Here is a 20,185-nt window from a genome sequence, read left to right on the forward strand (position 1 = left end):
AAAAATTTTTTTTAAACCCAAAAAACTAAAAACTGTATACTTCATATTTTTGCAACTTCGAAATTATTTCAAGATGAAAAAAATGAAAAAGTATAATTTAAAAAAGTGAGGAATGCCTGGCTGGCTTAGTCAGTGGAGTATGTGACCCTTGATCTTGGGGTCATGAGTTCAAGCTCCATGTTGGGCATAGAGTTTACTTCAAAAAATAAAAATAAACTTAAAGAAAAGTGAGTGGGAAATGACACTTGAATAGTGAAGAAAAGAGTTATCACAAACAGCACATATTCAATTACTCAAAGAAAGGCACAGGGCCACTCCAAATTCCCCCTCATCCAACAGAATAAATGACAATGTAAGCAAGTAGATGCAGCAAAGACACAGTGACAAAAACATTGAGAAGTGACAGCTGAAAGGAGAAAGTAATATCATAAAGAGGCCAGCTGCTGGAGCTGCACACAGCTCTGCAGGCTCTATGCCAGCTGTATATTCACCAGAGAACACTAACCAAACTATTGGGCAGGGAATCCACCCAAGTACAGGCTGGGTGACCTTGGACAAGTTACTCTACCCCTTTGAGCTGCATCTGTGAAATGAAGATGGCTCCACCCATGCCTTAGGGTTGTCAGAAAACTAAAATAATGTAAGCAAAAGCATAAAGACCTATGCTTCTCATGTCAAAGGACTTCAATAAAGAGTTTGTACAGATGATTCTAATTCAGAATAAGAAAAGGTTAAACCATATCCCATAGTTTAAGAAAGTAGGAAAATGTAGGGGCTTCCAACTTTAGTTCAGGTCACAAGTTCAAGACCCGCCTTGGGCTCTGTGCTAACAGCTCAGAGCCTGGAGCTGCTTCGGATTCTGTGTCTCCCTCTATCTCTCTGTCACCCCAACTTGTGCACTCTCTCAAAAATAAATAAATAAACATTTAAAAAATGTATTTAAAAAAAGAAAAAAGAAAATGTATAATTCATCTTAAATAAACTTCTGTGATAAAGGTTGAAATGAAAGCCACAGTGTCTAAAGGGGTATACTTGAATTAGCTGGGAAAACCACTAATGTGAAGTACCTCCTTCCCAAGGCATCAGATAAATGAGGCATAGTTTTCCATCTTTAAAACTGCTTTGGGGGGCGCCTGGGTGGCTCAGTCGGTTAAGCGTCTGACTTTGGCTCAGGTCATGATGTCACAGTTTGTGAGTTCGAGCCCCTCATGAGGCTCTGTGCTGACAGCCTAGAGCCTGGAGCCTGCTTTGAATTGTGTCTCCCTCTCTCTCTGCTCCTCCCCTGCTCAGTCTCTCTCTCTCTCTCTCTCTCTTTCAAAAATAAATAAAAAACATTAAAAAAAATTTTTTTTTAAACTGCTTCAGATCTTCAACACAACTAGAGGCAGCTAAACATCTGAAACACAATTCATTATGAAACTTACCGACATTCTTTTGTACTTTACCCAGATAGCCTTGCTACAGTGTGTTGTCACTTGATGATTTTCGTCACCTAATTTAGCATCAAGCACTTTTCTAAACCTATCAAGACCTACCATGTAAAACATTACAAGAATATTTATGTCTCAGTGACATTATGGGTGGTTTTTATTTTTCTGTTTCCTAAATTTTATGTAAGATAGTAACACTAACTTATAATAGAAAATGAGTAATTTATAAACAAAACCCACTATGATCAACATCTTGGAGAAGTCTGTCAAACAGCATAGTTTAAACCTACCCTTCTCTTAACATATTCACATTAACTTGGTAGTAAAGTGAGGTCAATATTAATTAATGCTGTGTGCCCACTTGGTCATTTCATTGGATTTAATGGGGACGAAAGAAAAGCACTCACCTCTACACTATTTGCAATATAACGGTTGTCACCTTCAACTTTGACAGAGAAGTCATAATAACCACTGGAAAATTTGACATTCATGAAGTTTAGTTCAAAAACATCCCTGTTAAAAATGACAGCAGGGTTAGCAAGAACTCACACAGCAAAGCCACGAATGTACCAAATGGGCCACACGCCGCCCTCCTTGAGACCGTCCAGGGCTACACCACTTCACCTTTTAGCTTCCCACCCCAGTTGGGCAACCTCCTGCTCAATCAAAGAATATGGTGTGGGGAAAACTTGAGACCAATCTCAAATGACCTCCTCTTTCAAGGGGCGTCTGGGTGGCTCAGTCGGTTGAGTGACTGACTCTTGATTTCGGCTCAGGTCATGATCCCAAAGTCGTGGGATTAAGCCCCACATCAGGCTCTGGGCTGAGTGTGGAAGCTGCTCAAGATCCTCTCTCTCTCCCTCTGCCCCTCTTCCCTGCCTGCACTCTCTTCTCTCTCTAAAATAAAAAATAAATAATAAATAAATAAAATAAAATGACCTCCTCTTTCAAGATTCTCAAGTCCCTTTTTTCCCTTTGTTTCCTCCTCTCAGCTCCTAAAACCCACCTCCTTTGGGTAGACTTCCACAATTAAATGCAAAACAGTCTACAGTATGAAACCTATTATGTTTAAAAAAAAGAAAGAGAGTAGAAATGTTCAAAAAGCTGGATGCAGAGCAGTATAATCGTAGGTAATTTTATGTATTATTTCTACTTTCCTATGTTTTGTGAATTTCCTTAAAATGGCATATCTTACTTTTATAAAAATATCAGTAACTTTTATTTTAAAGGGGGAAAAAGGTAGAGAATTCTTAACTCTAATTACATAGCAAAATCCCCAATGTCTTTTACCATTGCGCTCACCATTCCTAAAAAATTTTTGCTTTTTAATTTCACATATTGCCTGTGTATTTTTATCACGGTCTAAAAAATGCATATTCTCGGGGCACCTGGCTGGCCCAATCTATAGAGGATATGTATGACTCTTGATCTCAGGGTTGGGAGTTAGAGCCCCACATTGGGCCTAGAGCTTCCTTAAAAGAAAAAAAGAAATGCATATTCCCGATCTCATTAGCTTACTAATTTAACACTTAAAGTCTCTTATAAAAATTGATCCTTGGGGCGCCTGGGTGGCGCAGTCAGTTAAGCGTCCCACTTCAGCCAGGTCACGATCTCGCGGTCCGTGAGTTCGAGCCCCGCGTCAGGCTCTGGGCTGATGGCTCGGAGCCTGGAGCCTGTTTCCGATTCTGTGTCTCCCTCTCTCTCTGACCCTCCCCCGTTCATGCTCTGTCTCTCTCTGTCCCAAAAATAAATAAAAAACGTTGAAAAAAAAAATGAAAAAAAAAAAAAATTGATCCTTAATTCTTTTAAAATTTATCTAACAATATACAGCCACTACAAATAAGACTAAAGAAGAATATTTAATCCTATCGGGGAAATGTTCATGACATATTGTTATAGACAAAACATAATCCTTATTCAATTAAAAATATATTTATTTGCAGGGCACTTGGGTGGCTCAGTCAGTTGAGAATCCGATTTTGGCTCAGGTCATAATCTCACAGCTTGTAAATTTAAGCCCCACATGGGGCTCACTGCTGTCAGCACAGAGCCTGCTTTGGATCCTCTGTCCCGCTCTCTCTACCCCTCCCCCGCTTATGCTCTCCCAAAAATAAATATTTAAATATTTAAAAAAACACGTACACACACACACACACATATATATACACAGACACATATATGTATGGCTTTGTATATACATACATATATATATATATATATATATACATACATATATATATATATATATATATACATACATATATATATATATATATATATATATATATATATATATACATATACACACACACACACACTTATTTGCATAGAAAAAAGGTTGACCAAAAAAGACAACAAATTGTGAACAGTAGTTACCTCTAGATGGTAGAATTATGGGCGATTTTTGTTTTATTTTTTGTGTTTTTCCATATTTTTACTACAATAAATATGTATTACTCATACATCAGAAAAAAAAATTAAATATTAAATTTAAAACCAGCTACTTACATCACAATGACAAGACAGAGACAACTAGAAATAGATAGGGAAGGAAACAATAAAACTAAAGCACAATTCTTCTAGTTGGTTTTTTTTTTTTAAGTTTATTTACTTATTTTTTTAGTAATGTCTACACCTAACATAGGGCTTGAACTCATAACCCCAAAATTAAGATTCCCATGCTCTACCAACTAAGCCAGCCAGGTACTCCTCTTTTGGTTTTAAAAATCCTTTTCTTCTATGACTGTAGGATTTTGATATCAGTAAGTCAAATTTACCTAGCCATGGGGACATTTTGTAATATCCATATTAATTTGGGTTATACTGGCTACAGACAAAACAAGTCTATTGGTGCCCTGCAAAAATAAAATCAGCACTTACCCTACAGGGGTAAAAGAAGTCTTCTGGAGGACAGTGGCTCTGGAAGCAACAGATTTAGCATGTTCTAGTTTCACAGTGGCCTGAGTCAGAGGCTGAGACAGAACATTGGTGACCTGCAACTAGAAATAAATGTGAAAATTATCTGTAGCAACAAAGACTGAAGGAGTACAAAATTTCATTTCTGGGGTACTTTATCCATAGGAAGCCAGCTCTGCAGGGGAAAAAACACCTCATTGCAGGACATCTTCACTGACTCTGGTCTACGGTCTATCAGAAATCAAACACAGGAAACACAAGGAGATTGCTAATGGGATAGATTATAGAATATTAAAGGTAGGGAGGATATTAAAGATGACCTTGTCCAATAATCTCATTCCTCAGGTGAGGATAGGCTCTTTACATACACCCCCCTTTATTGATCATCTGAAATAAACAGCACCATCTCTACTTTACAGATGAAGAAGCTGAGGCCAGTTAAGTGGTTGGTCTAAGACTCAACCTCAAGCCTATCAAGCGACGAAACCAATACTATTTTGTTCTCTTAGCCGCCCACTCACAACTCATCAACTCATGGTGAACTATGTTAATCAGGCTATTTCTCACACTAGCCTTTGCTGAGGGGGTGTGGGTGTAAGCAGGGAGAGGAGAGGCGGTTTTGAAGGAAAGGGCACTTCCGCAGGAGAGCATCTGGAGAGGCCACCAGGGTAGAACTGATGCAACTGTCCTGTGTGGAACCCCCATGTTTAGGCATAAATAAAATGCTAATTTCTTATGAAGATCTTAGCTTACCACGGATTTCCAAACAACAGCAACAAAAGCCCCATTTGAGATGAAAACTCTATGCGTATTCAAGATCTGTACATTTACTCAGAGATTCAGGCAGCATAAAAGTTCAGAGAGTCAGCATGAGCAGTCTATGCTTGCTGCTAAGTGAGAGGGAGGGCTGTGCTATGAAGAGGCAGAAAGACATACTGTCAACAGCAGGAGGAAGAGACCTGGCATTAACAACTGCAAGCACCAGAATGACTGGGAAATTTAAAAAGTGGTCTTTAAATAACATAGTTAGAAAGTTCTGATACTGGAATATGCCTTTTAGAAGTAAGCCTTCTCGGGGTGCCTGGATGGCTCAGTCAGTTAAACGTCGTCTTCACTCAGGTCATGATCTCACAGTTCATGGGTCCAAGCCCCATGTCAGGCTCTGTGCTCACAGCTCAGAGCCTGGAGCCTGCTTCGGATTCTGTGTCTCCATCTCTCTCTGCCCCTCCCCTGCTCATTCTCTCTCTCTCTCTCTCAAAGATAAATAAATGTTGAAAAAAATTTTTTTAATTAAAAAAAAAAAATAAAGCAAGCTTTCTCTATACACCTGGTGTTACAAACCCTGAAATGCAATTTTCTTGCATTTAATTTCTTGAAAGCCTTACTGTTTAAAATCCTCCGGGGGTGGGGGGGGAAGCTTTTTTTGGATGGAGTTGAAGGGTTCTGTGACTAGTTCACCCAGGAGTCATGTCCCCAGTTTCAGGCTAAGGGAAATGAGCCTTGCTCTACATTTAATGGGTGTGTCCTGGCGTGGGGGGGGGGGGGGTGGTTACGGCCAGGTTTCTATCAGTCCTTAGGTTTCTGAAAGCCTTACACTGGAAACAGCAAGAAGAGTGACACAGTTTGGACGTGGAAGCCATACCCGAAGGATAGCCTGCTCGTGAGTGTCAGAAGGAGAGCCCTCGGGCACAACCACAACCGGCACATGGTAGCGATTTTGAGAGAGTGCAGCAGCAGCAGAGGCCACGCTGAAGGCTTCTGAGAGTGACTCAAAGTTCTTCTTGCTAAAGATCGCATTCATTAGTTGGATGACCTGATCCTGAAAGAAAAGAGAAATGCAGCTTGAGATCCTCCTCCGGCAGGAAGGTGGGAGAGCCACCTCTCGTTCCCCACTAGCTAAAGTCATTCTCTACCTGCTTCTTGGTGTTCACAAGGAGGATCTTTCAGCCATTAATCCAAACTGACCGAGAAGGTGAAAAGCAAATGTTAAGATTAAAACCTGGGGTGCCTGGGTGGCTTGGTCGGTTAAGCGTCCGACTTCGGCTCAGGTCACGATCTCACGGTCCGTCAGTTCGAGCCCCGCGTCGGGCTCTGTGCTGACAGCTCAGAGCCTGGAGCCCGTTTCGGATTCTGTGTCTCCCTCTCTCTCTGCCCCTCCCCTGTTCATGCTCTGTCTCTCTCTGTCTCAAAAATAAATAAACGTTAAAAAAAAAAATTTTTTTTTTAAAGATTAAAACCTGATTTGGTTGTTTTTTTCCATCTTCTGGTTCAAACTGAAATTGACACATTTATTTGTCAACCTTTTATTGAATGCTTAATGTACAAATGCAAGATAACTACTGAGATATGAAAGTATATGACAAAATACATACAACAGTAACCTTATGTTCCAGGTTACCATATGTGCCATGCACTGTAGCAGGTGCTTGACATGCATGAACTCAAATCTTGATTAAAACCCTGAAAAGATCGATATTATCAACGTTTTTCAAATGAGGAAAGTGAGGCTAAAGAAGGTTAAGTAAGTCCTACAAGTTGTAACAGGAGGAAAAAAAAAAAAAAAAAACAAGACCCAAATTTATATGGAAGTCTATTTGTCCTGAGTCCTTCCAGAATAAAATATGTTCTTTCCTGATTCTTCTCACTCTCTGAGCTAAGCCAACTTCTCTCCCTAACCCCCTCTGGGCGGTACACTGGGGCTAAGTTTGAATTCGTAAGACCAAACCTTATAACCAACATATACATTAGAAAGAAACTAAAATAACTTTCCATTAAGAACTAATGGGCTGTTTAGAGGAGAAAAGAGAAAGCAGTTTTTTAAAAATGTGGAACCTAAAAGGCATTATTAAAATTCTGGAGGCTGTGTGCTTAAGAGGAAACATTTTTCACTTCAATCAGTTTTGTTTTTTAAAATCTACAATCTAACAAAAGAGCTCCCTTGTTCCCGACAGTGTTATTCACAGTCGACATGAAATAATTTTCTTTAATTGTACCAATTACATTTTTCCATCACTAGGCTGTTGACATGTTAAAATGGAGGACTGTTCACCAGAATGGTTATGTCAAAAGCAGTGACAGCAAAATTACTCCAGCCAAATACCTGGTGAATAGAAGCTTGGGAATAAAGCAAGAAAAAGTTTAAGTTGTATATGTAGAATATTGCCAATTCATCTACTGTACTGTGTACAGGAGAATTCCTTAATGATTTGTACCATAAGACCCACATTCCTGCACTTTCACCTGTCATAGAAATTAAGAGAGTATGGGATCTCCAGACCTTCTACGCTTAGGATAAACAAAAGACAACAGAAGAATGCTAACACATGAATAAATTATTAGGTCATACCCTCCAGAGAAAATATAAAATTAATTCAAATTACCCAACGCAGATAAGTATTTACTATTTACTTGAAGAAACTCAGCACAGAACTCAAAATGCGTAAGAGAAATGAAAGTTCTAACTTGGAACCCAGATCTCTTCTCCTAGAATGAAAACAACAGCATCTTGTATTTTAAATCCTGTAGTTAAGGGTTGGTAACCTTCTCACAAACAAGGGGTACAAAGAGGGTCCAACTCAAAAAGATTTCCCACACACATTCCCGCCGAAGGTTCTTGCAGGTTAACAAGTTCCTCTTGAAAAAAACAAACAAACAAACAAAGAAAAAAGAATTAACTCTTGGTAGATGTCTGTAGACACATATGCCTCTCAGAAAACTATGTCAATCGGCAAAGATTAGCTAAGATTTAGCCATTTAGCCACTGCTGAGGCTGAGGTGGGAGGCAGAAGAGGCAGTTTTGCAGTACAGGAACAAGAAAGCTGGACATCCATTTCATAACACATGGGAAGGAGAGCGCCTGTAGCATGGGGAGACCTGGTTTAGAGGCATCTCTCCCACCTATTATCTGTGTGTCCTCACACGTCACGTTGCCACTCTAGAGAGGGACCAAATCTGACTGAGCATATTACTCACAGATTTCCTATGGTGATCAAATGAGCCACACATAAAAATGCTTTATAAACTGTTAAGTGTTGTGAGAAAAAAAAACAATAAAAAAATAAAATAAGGCAAGCGTGACAATTTGTTTACATATCCATCCCACTGACAACCAGTTTCTTGAGGAAACATCTTTCTGTTTCTCATTTTCAATGCCTAACCCAAGACACTGGGTGACTACGTCCCAAGGCTAACTAAACAGCCCCCTCTGAAAAAAGCTGTTATTAGCAGATAAAGTCAACAACCCCTTTGGCTTTCATGCTTGAGAATTATCAGGTACCTCCTTAATGGATGGCTCAGTCCCCACGTGGTCCATGAGCTTGTAAGTGGCAGCCACGAATAATGCTGTTGTTTCCAGTCCTTCTTCAAACTGGAGATACACACCTCCCAGTTCATCCAGGCGAGCAACAAGATCCTGTCACAACAAAATGGACGCATGTTGGAAGTCAAGTGGTAACAGAAGCAAGATGAACAAACCTGTCGCCCCGAGCAGACAGTTTTGAGAAATCACACTCCAAATCTGGAGAACACCTCTGACATTTAGCACTTGCTCAATTAAGATGCTTAGGCACAGAGTGAAGAATATCACACAGGCATTTGAAGAGAACAGTATCTGCTGCAGCCCTGGGAGTGTTCCTTCCCTGACCCCTATACTCAAGCCTAAGCCCTGCTCTGGGCAGAGGGCCAGTGGGCCAGGCCGCAGTGCACCCAGGAAGCATCGTGACACAGGCGGATCCCATGGCCATCCTTTTGGATACAACCTACAGAGCAGAGCATTTCTCTTATTCAATGCTCTAAAGGATGAAGAGAGACACATACCTCTTCTGGGCAATATGAGGGGGCAGCTAATGTGCCCACACTGGGTGGGGCACCCAGTGATGACACTGTGTGGACTGCCTGTCATCACTGACTATGCAGTCCATGAGAGTAGGCTCTGAGCAGCAGGAGGTCCTAGGTAAAGGAAAGGATGGAGTAATAAAAACACAGTGACCACTTGCTGAGCACTTATTATGTACTAGGGACTTGAGAACCTCACTTGTTCCTACAACCCCATACAAGGAATTGAGGCTCAGACATTAAAAATTTGCCTGAGATTACAAAGTAATGAGTAGCATTAAAAAATATCTGAATTTGAGGTTTGTTAGGCTCTAAAATCTGTGGACTATGAACCTATACCTACAAAAGGCTGCAAAAGTAGTCTGTTGCCTTATTGATGGTGTAACTATCCTACCTGAACAAATATTTCCTAGGACATTTGCTCTGATACAAAGAACATAAGTGTGCCATGGATATGAAAAGAAATGTAACTGGCCAAAATAAACCATGCATGTCTCTCTGCAAGACTCTTCTAAAGGGTTTCAAAGACAGGAGCTACGAAATTCATTTGGCAAAATAAATTCACACCTCAATCTCCTCCACAATGCTCCTCAAGTCAGCCTGCTGGGACAGGTGGGATGCTGTCTGCAGAGCCTGGACCGTTCTGGAAGATAAAGAGTACAACCCCAATGAATGGCAAATCTCCGTTTATCTACTCACTCTTTCCTATACTGGGACACTTTCAAGAATACCCCTCTCCTGTTCTTTACAAGTATAACACAGTCTCAGTCTTTAAGGAACTTAATCATAATCCAGTTGGGAAAGGACATCATATTACAAAGATCATAACAGCAAGAGAAGGCAGTCCAGGCAACATGACCTGAAATAAGTACCGTGGGCACAGGGAAGAGAGGGAGCACAGGTTCACTCTCCTCTGAAAATATGTTTTGTTCCTAGTGTCACCATACACAGAACACTGAGACTAAGACTTACTTAGTTTTAAAAGAGATACGCTCTTCGGGAGAACAGAATTGAATTCAACCAAGCTGTATGTTGTACAAGAAACTGTGCTAGGCAGAACTTAGCTGCCTGTTAACTTTCTACTTTTCTTACTCTAAGACCAAAGAATATTATAGAATCTACATATGCAGATTGTTGGGTAGAATTTGGAGCAAACCAGATGAATGTGTTATAAACAAGAAGGCTTCAGGAAACATATGCTGAATGTTCAATACTTGTGCGATCATCACCCTGCTGGGAGACCTGAAAGTCACTTAATCCTTCAGGCATTAAATAAGATAAAAGGAATTCAGTTCTGAAACCAGAATGTATTCCCTTTTTCTTTTCCTACCATTTATTTCTGATTATAAAAGTACATATTTGTCAAAACTTCAAGCAATACATTACTAAAGAAGAAAGTTAAAATTCCTATAATACCTACTCCTAAAAGATAATCGTTCTCCAACTTATTTTTAGTTTAATGATACGTTGTATACAACTTTCCACATGAGTACATATAAATGTACTTTATTCTTATTATGACATAGTACGTACTGTTTAGATGTACCAGAATTTACTCAATCTCCAGTTGATAAACATTTATGTTGTCCTAAGTCATACAATGCTGTAACAGATAGCCCTTACTCATCTCTCTAAATATTTTTTTTTAATTTTTTTTTTTTTAACGTTTATTTATTTTTGAGACAGAGAGAGACAGAGCATGAACGGGGGAGGGTCAGAGAGAGAAAGAGACCCAGAATCTGAAACAGGCTCCAGGCTCTGAGCAGTCAGCACAGAGCCTGACGCGGGGCTCGAATTCACGGACCGCGAGATCGTGACCTGAGCAGAAGTCGGACGCTTAACCGACTGAGCCACCCAGGCGCCCCTCTAAATATTTTTAAATTGAAGTGAAATTTACATTAGAAAACTAACCATTTGAAAAGTGAACAATTCAGTGGTATTTAGTATGTATCTCACAATGTTGTACAATCACTACTTCTATCTAGTTCCAAAACATTCCCTCCCATCAGTCTAAAAGATAACCCTGTACCCATTAAGCACTTGCTTCCCAGCTTAATGGGCACAGCCCCTGGTAAACGCCAATCTGCATCTGTCTATGGATTTACCTATTCTGGATATTTCATGTAAATGGAATCAGATAACATGTAATCTGTATTTGGTTCCTTATACTTTCCCTTAGCATGTTTTCAGGGCTCACTTATGTTGTAGCATGTATCAGTACTTCATTGTTTTTATGCGTTATTCATGTAGTTTTATCCACTCATGAATATATTCCTGTAAGACAAACTTTCAAGGCAGAATGTGAAAGGTATGTACACATAAGATTTTTTTATTAGATTCTATTCTCTTAGTGCAGATAACCCGGAAAATATAAATGCTGCTTTTCTAGAATGCATGAAGCTGAGGACCCCTGGTGGTTAAGCCACTGCTACTCAACCCCAGAATGGTTACCCATTTCCCAAGACACGACTGGGCCTTTATGTAAAACCACCATTTATCAATCAGGTCAATGTGTTGGGGAATGTAGAGAGAGAATTTATCTGCTTTCATTGAGATCATAACAATTTAGATTCCCTCTATGGAAAATTAATTCCATTAAGATGACAAGTTGGAAAATAGGGGAGTTATAGTCCATGGACAGGAAAGCCCCAGAGTATTCAATGACTCCCATGGGATCTTTGTTGTTAAAAAACACTAGAGAAAACGAAACCTGAATTTCCAAACAAGATAAAATCCCACATCTGCCCGTGATAAATGCTGAGGCCAGAAAAGGTTGCTAAGACAGCCAAGAAAGAACTTTTCAATTAAGGTATCATTTTTCTCTTCTTTAGAACGAGTGAGTGTCATGCTGGTAACAACTTCAGAAGTTTTTAGACTGAAATTAATCCACTTAGCTTTTGAAAAGTTTTGTCACTGGCTTTAATTACTTATTCCCCAGTCAGCAATTTCTTTCCCTCTGAAGTACTTTTTCAAACACTAAGAAAGCCGATCTTGTCTTGCTAATATACAGCAAATGATTTAAAGAAATTAGGTTATAGGACACCACAATGGCATCTTTTCAGATGGTTCCTTCAAACCTACAATTTTTTTTTCTCCATTCTAGACAAGTTTATGAACATTCATATCCTAGAATAAGTCCACTTAAATGTAGATGACCCATTTACAAGTCCTAATTTAGATCCAATTTCCTTACATAGGGCAAGTCAGTAGTAATGTTATATAAGGCACCCTGCCAGTTTGATCTTCAAAATAACCCTATGAGACAGATACCACTCTCTCCATTTTACATATGAAAACACTGAGGTTTAAGGGGGTTGAAGCTCCTGCTGTTGGTCACAAAGATATTAAGTAGAAGAGTATTAAGGATTTGAACATAGTTCTTCCCGATCCCAAGCACGTGCTCTTTCTACCTGCACAAGAAAACCGAAACATCAAAGTACAGTTTCAGCCTTTATAAACTCTTTGTTGGGCACCTCCCATGCACCATGCTGTGTGCACACCACAAATAAAGAAGCTTACAGTCTAAAAGAGAAAGAACTACAGTAAACCGAGGAAGTAACCAGCTTCCTAAGAAAGAGACTAAGAAGGAAATGCTCTAGAGAAGGAGCTTTTGGTGGAAGCCCGCTAAGAACTGGGCACTGCAAGAGCTCCTTCACATGCATTATCTCATTTAATCCTGACATTTATTCTATGATGTAAGGATTATTGGGCTCATTTTATAGATGCGGCTCAGGGAAGTTAGTAACTAACCCAAAGTCAGAGCAAGAAAGGAACAGAGCTGGTGTTCAAAATATAACCACATAACCAAGTATAACTGACTCCAAAATAGATGTACTTTCTTTGTATTTTTTCCTGTTCTGGGATTTTGAGGAGGGAAACTTTCTTTTTTGCTTGGAGGGAAAAGGAGAGTTTTGCTGTAGAAGATGGCATCAGACTGAGGCACTGATGACAGGGATATCTGGACATGATACTACGGATCTCACTGGGGATCCCTGGGGATTTCTCCCAAGGGATTATGAGAGGAGATCAAAATAATGTGACCTAAAAGCAAAGGACTGCAGGGCCAAGCACTGGAAAAAGTGTGTACAAGACGTCAGCCCTGGGAAAAGTAGCCCCAAAGTCACTGATCACTTACTGACCGTGTGCAAATGAACAGGGTGTGAGTGAGAGAGAATGTCAACTGACTGTGAGCCCTGCCCTTAACAAAATTTCAAGTTTAAAAACATTTTGATCTTACCCCCTCCCCACAAAAACAAACGAACAAAAAACCCAAAAATCTGGGAAACAACTGAACTATCTGCAATAGGGAACTGGTGTCACCAACATCTTGCTAAACAAATAACAAGAGGCCAGGTGCTCCCCCTCCTTTCAGGGGTTGCAACTGAATGGGGGACAAATACAAAACAAAAAATACATGTACTGTTATAAGTGGGGAATTTCAGTGTTAAAGAAAAAAACTACATATAGAATCACTTTTAAGTTTAATAAATATCCTGGGCACCCTGCTTTCGGTTCAGGTCATGATCTCATGGTTTCGTGTGTTCGAGCTCCACACAGGGCTCTGTGCTGACAGGGCAGAGCCTGCTCTGGATTCTCTCTCTCTCTCTCTCTCTCTCTCTCTCTTCCCTCCCCCCCCCCCCCCCCGTTTCTCTCCTGCTCACGTTGTCTCTGTCTCTCTCAAAAATAAGTAAATAAACTTTAAAATGCATTTCCCTAATCAGGGCACCTAGGTGGCTCAGTCGGTTAAGCGTTCAACTTTGGCTCAGGTCATGATCTCACAGTTCATGAGTTCAAGTCCCGAGTCAGGCTCTATGCTGACAGCTCAAAGCCCGGAGCCAACTTCGGATTCTGTGTCTCCCTCTCTCTCTGCCGTCCCTCCCTCGTTCGCACTCTGTCTCTGTCTCTCTCAAAAATAAACATGAAAAAAAAATTTTTAAATGCATTTCACTAATGACAAAAAAAAAGTTTAGTAAACATCCTTAAGTCTGTTAAAACATTAAATTTATAATAAACAGGAAAGTTGCTCAGAGTTCCTTTCCTATAAGTGCTTCTCCTTCACCTAAGCTTTTGCAGAGCAGTAGAGTCTGATTCCTAGAATGCTCTCTCCTCTGAGCACACACTTCTCCCAGCAGATGTTGTCTGTCACAGGTTCAAGGGATCCTATAAGCCCTCCTCCAGTGCAGGGCCTCCACTGCCAACAGCTCACTGTGCCCCAGCCAAACCTCAACAAAGATGCACGTGACTTGTTGGCCTCACTTTCCCTCGGTTATCTCCTCCCCTGCTTCAGCCTCTAACCTCAAAAGCAATTCTCTTTTTTTTTAATTTTTTACTTAAAAAAATTTTTTTAATGTTTGTTTATTTATTTACTTTTGAGAGAGAGTGAGCACAAGTAGGGGAGGGACACAGAGAGAGAGGGAGACACAGAATCCGAAGCAGGCTCCAGACTCCGAGCTGTCAGCACAGAGTCTGATGTGGGGCTTGAACTCACAAACTCAGATCATGACCTGAACTGAAGTCGGACGCTTAACCGACGGAGCCACCCAGGTGCCCCTGAAGCAATTCTGTCTTTATATGGCAGTGTGTTTATATTCTGACTCAGTATCTTGAGGAACACGGTGTCCAGATGAGTCCACCAAGACAGGGACCTTCCCTGTCTTAATTTAATATCGTGTCTGCAGCGCCTGGCAGAGCACATGGCACATAGTAGATGCCCAGAAAATATTTGCTGAATCAGTGGACGAACCCTCTCAGGACAGTCTCTGACACAAATGAAGTCTGAAAAGTGCTCGACACGGTGACTTACGCTAACACAGTCTCTTCCTTGCTGAGGCGAGCGGTAAGGGCACCGAGTGCTTCTTGGGAAGCCAAGGGAAGGCCAAAGCCACTTAGGGCTGCCACTGCATGGTAGATCTGGGTAACGGATGAGTCTTCACTGACAGCTGCCAGAAGCAGATCTTTGGTCTCATTTGAAATAGAGATCTAAGAAAGGATTGGCAGACATAGAGTTTAGAACAGGTGCTGGTAGTTTGTGGCAAACAACACATAGAGAGACTGCCAAAGTCATACCACCCGGCTAGCACACGGTTGTCCCTCCTCAACTGCTGGGACACCTGAATTCAATGTCTGTAGGAACTCAGCATAACACTTAAAAAGATTCTGGCAAGTCACTTGTCTACTTGTATGGTTCTCCTATGTTCAATGAAACGGATTTCCAGAAATCTGGCATGGGGACATTCTTCTTTTACTCTGAACATTTTTAAAAGTTAAAGGGAGTTGGAAAGAAAAATCTAGGCTTCCCAGAAGAGAGGCAACTATAGGAAAAATTATTGAAAAGCCATGAAAAGTGAAAACTCGGAGAAAAAAATAAACTCCATTTCCTTAAGAAAAATAAAATCACAAGAATGGAATTCCCGCCCACACTAATGGATTCTTATTGTTAAAAAAAAAAATTAATCTGACATGACCCTCCCCCTTTAAAAATACACATTACAGTGTAAAGCATATAGAAACGTAGAAGCTGGACTCACCTCACACCCTGAGAGGGCCTGGCTGGACTGGGCAGCATAGAAAAGGGAATCCACATTGCCTGGATCAAGGTTTGACTTAATGAAGGCGCACGCTTTCTAAATAGGAGGGAAAGTCAATGATAAGTGGCAATATACACAGTGACTGGGAAAGCATCCATGTTTTTTGAGGACAAAATGCTAAGCAATCTGTGATGGCTAAAAGTATGAACTATACAAGATTTTGTGTTTTAAGCAGGTATTTTCCATAGAACACTGTATTACACAACACTGTAGACTTCATATCAAGAGCAACAAACCTAAAGTACTCTAGTCCTTCTGAAGCCTAAGAAAAAAGAAAAAACAAAAAACAAAAAAAACAAAAAAACATTTTCACTGATCACCTGCTGTGCCCATAACCTGTGCTGGGTGTTTATGATGCTCTTCCTTTTAATGAACATAAGGACCCTATGGTAGAGATTACCATTCGCATTTGACAGGAAAAGAAAGCTTAGAGTTGGTAAGTCACCTGATGAAGGTGACAAAGCCACAAAATGGCAACGTCTCCACCGATTCTAACTGTACTGGGGTCTCCACTTAGATGTCTCCAAAGTTAAGTCAGGTTAAAGACATCTAAAAGGAGCTTGAAACCTTCTATTTCTTCACCTGGACCTTCCAGCTCATGTACAGGCACCACCACATACCCTACTGGTGACCCTATCTCCTTTCATTTTTCCAACCCAATCCCCATCCTCTGGCTTCCCTCATTGCCTTATTTCAGGTACTTGCCATTTGTCACCTAGTCTGTTTTAATCATCTCCTAACTGGCCTCAAGCCATGCAGTTCATTCTGCATACTGACTGCTTCAAGGGTGGTCTTCACAAAATACAAATGTAACCATGTTACTCTGCTATCAAAACCCTCGGGTGGTTCCAGCAATAAAACCAGTTAAAAGTGGGTGCTTCTGAGGAGTAAGACAGGGTGTAGAACAAGGTGGGCCACGTAATGGGTTGTTGCTTTTCACTAACAGTTGTGCTGTATTATCTGATATTATCCTGAGAAAAAGAGCCGAAGTTTCTGATATGGCATAAAATGCCCCCGTGACTGGCACTTTCAGTGCCAGCTTTACCACCACACCACCTCCGACTCCAAAGTCTTACCCTCCAGCGTGTTGCAGCTACCCAGAGACACTACGATCTCGCCTTGGTATGTATGTGACCCTGCTACTACCCGGCTGGGAGCACCTTTCCCTTGTCCCTCCAGTCTGCCCAACCAGGTCTTATCTTCATCTCTGTTCAGATGTCACCTCTTCCAGAAAGCATTTACGGACATTCATCCCAGGTTAGGCCAGGGCCTTCCCTCCCAAATGCTCCCCCAAAGTGCTTACCACACTGTACTAACTACCTCCCCCAGTGACCAGTTACTGAAGAGCAAAAACTTGGATGAACCCCAATCACAGTGTCTGCCACAAAGTAGGCACATAATAAAACTCATGCTATTCTCACTGTATCAAACCACAAGGAATACTATCTAATAGTTACATTGCTAAACATTTTGATGGAGGTAACATAAAATTCAGCTATTCAAAATTAAGTGGCAATAAAACCAGTTATAAGTGGGCGCTTCTGAGGAGTAAGACAGGGTGTAGAACAAGGTGGGCCACGTAATGGGTTGTTGCTTTTCACTAACAGTTGTGCTGTATTATCTGATTTTTTCCTGTGTGTGTGTGTGTGTGTGTGCTACTTTAACCAAAAATCTATTTTTAAATTTTATGAAAGAAGTTAAATAAGAGTCTCAAAACAAATGGGTTTCAACCAGAAGTTCGCGAAGAAAAAAAACACACAAAGAAATACTTCACACTGCACAAATTAGGGATCTGAAAAAGAAAACAATCTACTCAAGGAATCCTTCAGGACAATGTGGGTAAACTTAAGACATGTACTTTATCGCCATCTGGTGCTTTAACAATAGAACAACAGCATCCAAGACCCCCCCCCACCCCAAGGATTATGGTCACTGCTACCACTTTTTAAGCACTTAAAATGTGTCAACATTGTTCTAAGTGTTTTATGTGCATTTCTCCTTAAGTATTAGGTCCTCCTCTTAAGTTTACAGACAAGAAACCTGAGTCATCAGAGAGGCAAAGTGACTTGTCCAAGGTCACTCAGCTCTTAATGGAGGAGCTGGAATTCAAACCCAGGCAGCCTGGCTCCATAGTTTGAGCTACATACAACCTCTGTCTCTCAAGGTTTTTCATCTCTAGTGAAAAATTATTTGTCCTGTAGGAAAACCAGCATTGTGCCAATTCCCTAATTCTTTGTACAGGCAAATGAAGGTAAACAGTCCCAGCAGTCAGTGGCTTTTAAGCTCCCAATGTGTACTAGGTTTTAACAGCAGCAGCAGAAGTGCCAGAAGACCTCTGGAAACACACCCTGGACTCTTGGAAGACCACCCAATGCTGAGGCTTCAGCTGGCCACTTCCAAGGGTTTGTAACTCTGACTTGAGCTGTCCTCATCCTACATTCATTTTCCCAACTGAGGCCTGCAAATCGTCCCCTAAGTGTCCACTCCCTATCTGCTCCTCTCTAACCTTCTATGCCCTATATTAATACTCCCAATTATCTAAACATCCTCCTGAGCAAAGAACATCAGTGCTTTTCTCTACCCATTCTTCCCTACAACTCCCTGAACAGAATCAGGAGCCAAGAAAAGATAGCTAAATCTCTCTCATCTGCCCTTACCTCTCCCTTATTTTCACCATTAACATCTCCCAACTACTCTGAACTCCTCTCACACCACACTCTGTAATCTCGCCAGACTTCGTCACCGTGTTGTGATATAGAGGCATTCCAAGGCAAGAGCTCCCACACCAGGTCCTTTGTAACGGGGCCCACCTTTTCCTCTTAAAAAAAAAAATTATATACATATGTGTGTATATATATATATATATATACACACACATATATATATATGTGTGTGTATGTACATATATATTATTTTGAGAGAGAGAGCGAGCGAGCATGAGCAGGGAAGGGAGAGAGAGAGGGAATGAGAGAACCTCAAGCAGGCTCCACACTGTCGGCACTGTCAACATGGAGCCCGATGTGGAACTCGAACTCACGAACCATGAGATTATGACCTGGGCTGAAATCAAGAGTTGGACACTTAACTGACTGAGTCACCGAGGCGCCCCTTGGGCTCACCTTTTTCATACATACTTCTTACCACACTTCCCCCTGCACCTCTGTTCTGGCTGTCCCGGACAACCGACTCACTGCTCCCAAAACACAAGCACTTTTAAGCCTCCAGATTAGTGTGAGCAGTTCTCTCCATCTGGAAGCCCATTCATCTCATTCAACTTGTCAGCTAAACTTCTCCTTCTCAACTGGTAACTCCTGACATATTAACAAAATTCAAGACTTCTTTTACCTTATTTTATTTTATTTTTTAAAGTTTATTTATTTACTTTGAGAGAGAGCAAGTGGGGCAGGGGGAGAGAGAGACAGACCCAAGCAGGCTCAGTACCGCCAGTGCAGAACCCGATGCAGGGCTCAAACCCACAAACTGGGAGATCATGACCTGAGCCAAAGTCGGATGCTCAACGGACTGAGTCACCCAGAAGTCACCAAGACTTCTTTTAAAATAAACTTTCCTTGGGGCACCTGGGTGGCTCAGTCGGTTAAGCGTCCAACTTCAACTCAGATCACGATCTTGCGGTCCGTGAGTTCGAGCCCCGCGTTGGGCTCTGGGCTGATGGCTCAGAGCCTGGAGCCTGCTTCCGATTCTGTGTCTCCCTCTCTCTCTGCCTCTCCCCCGTTCATGCTCTCTGTCTCAAAAATTAAAAATTAAAAAAAAAAAAACTTCCCTTGGGGGCGCCTGGGTGGCTCAGTCGGTTAAGTGCCCAACTCTTGATTCTGGCTCAGGTCACAATTTCACAGTTCGATTTCACAGTTCGTGGGGACTGAGCCCCTCCTTGGGCTCCACGCTGTTAGCGCAGAGCCTGCTTGGGATTCTCTCTCTGCCCCTCCCCAGGTCAGGTTCTCTCTCTCTCTCTCTCTCTCAAAATAAATAAATAAACATTTTTTTTTTAAATAAACTTTTCTTGATCCTTCTCTCCCCCCAGCTGCTACCTTCTCTCTGTTACCAGTGAGTTTCCAAGTCGGAAAAGCCAAAAGAGACTTTCCAGTGCTCACTCCCTCAGCACTGGACAGAACTGATCACTTCCTCATTCTGAAACATTCGCCTCCCTTCGCTTCCAGGATTCTCCAGCACTCTCCTGGCTCTCGTCCTACTTCTCACAGGGGCTCCTTACTTTCATCCTCTTCTACCTGACCTTTCAACGCTGGAGTTTTTCAACTCCTAGGCCCACTTCTCATCCATCCTCTCTCTCCCGAGGCAATCTCACTCATGCCCACGGCTTCATCCAGAACTTTTATGCAGATATTCTCAAGATTTTTACCCCCAACCCAGACTTCTCTCAATGGCCATTTACATGACTCAAAG

General features: G+C 41.3%; 2 protein-coding genes across 3 annotated transcripts in view; both read right to left on the reverse strand.

The window, feature by feature from the left end:
• The window catches only part of MANBAL (mannosidase beta like), a 296,121-nt gene that overhangs the window by 90,639 nt on the left and 185,297 nt on the right, over positions 1-20,185 (reverse strand). The gene's annotated exons all lie outside the window — the stretch shown is intronic.
• Positions 1-20,185, reverse strand: part of RPN2 (ribophorin II) — a 59,552-nt gene that overhangs the window by 27,753 nt on the left and 11,614 nt on the right. For both annotated transcript variants that reach the window (XM_019458550.2, XM_019458549.2), the window contains exons 3-9: positions 15,707-15,802; positions 14,983-15,158; positions 9,747-9,822; positions 8,623-8,757; positions 5,989-6,165; positions 4,311-4,429; positions 1,838-1,943 (exon numbers count right to left, since the gene is read on the reverse strand). In XM_019458550.2, the coding sequence (XP_019314095.1) occupies positions 1,838-1,943; positions 4,311-4,429; positions 5,989-6,165; positions 8,623-8,757; positions 9,747-9,822; positions 14,983-15,158; positions 15,707-15,802 (885 nt within the window). The remainder of the gene's footprint in view (positions 1-1,837; positions 1,944-4,310; positions 4,430-5,988; positions 6,166-8,622; positions 8,758-9,746; positions 9,823-14,982; positions 15,159-15,706; positions 15,803-20,185) is intronic.

Source organism: Panthera pardus, unplaced genomic scaffold, assembly GCF_024362965.1.
Source record: "Panthera pardus isolate Hobbes unplaced genomic scaffold, ASM2436296v1 HiC_scaffold_25, whole genome shotgun sequence".
Lineage (NCBI taxonomy): Eukaryota > Metazoa > Chordata > Mammalia > Carnivora > Felidae > Panthera > Panthera pardus.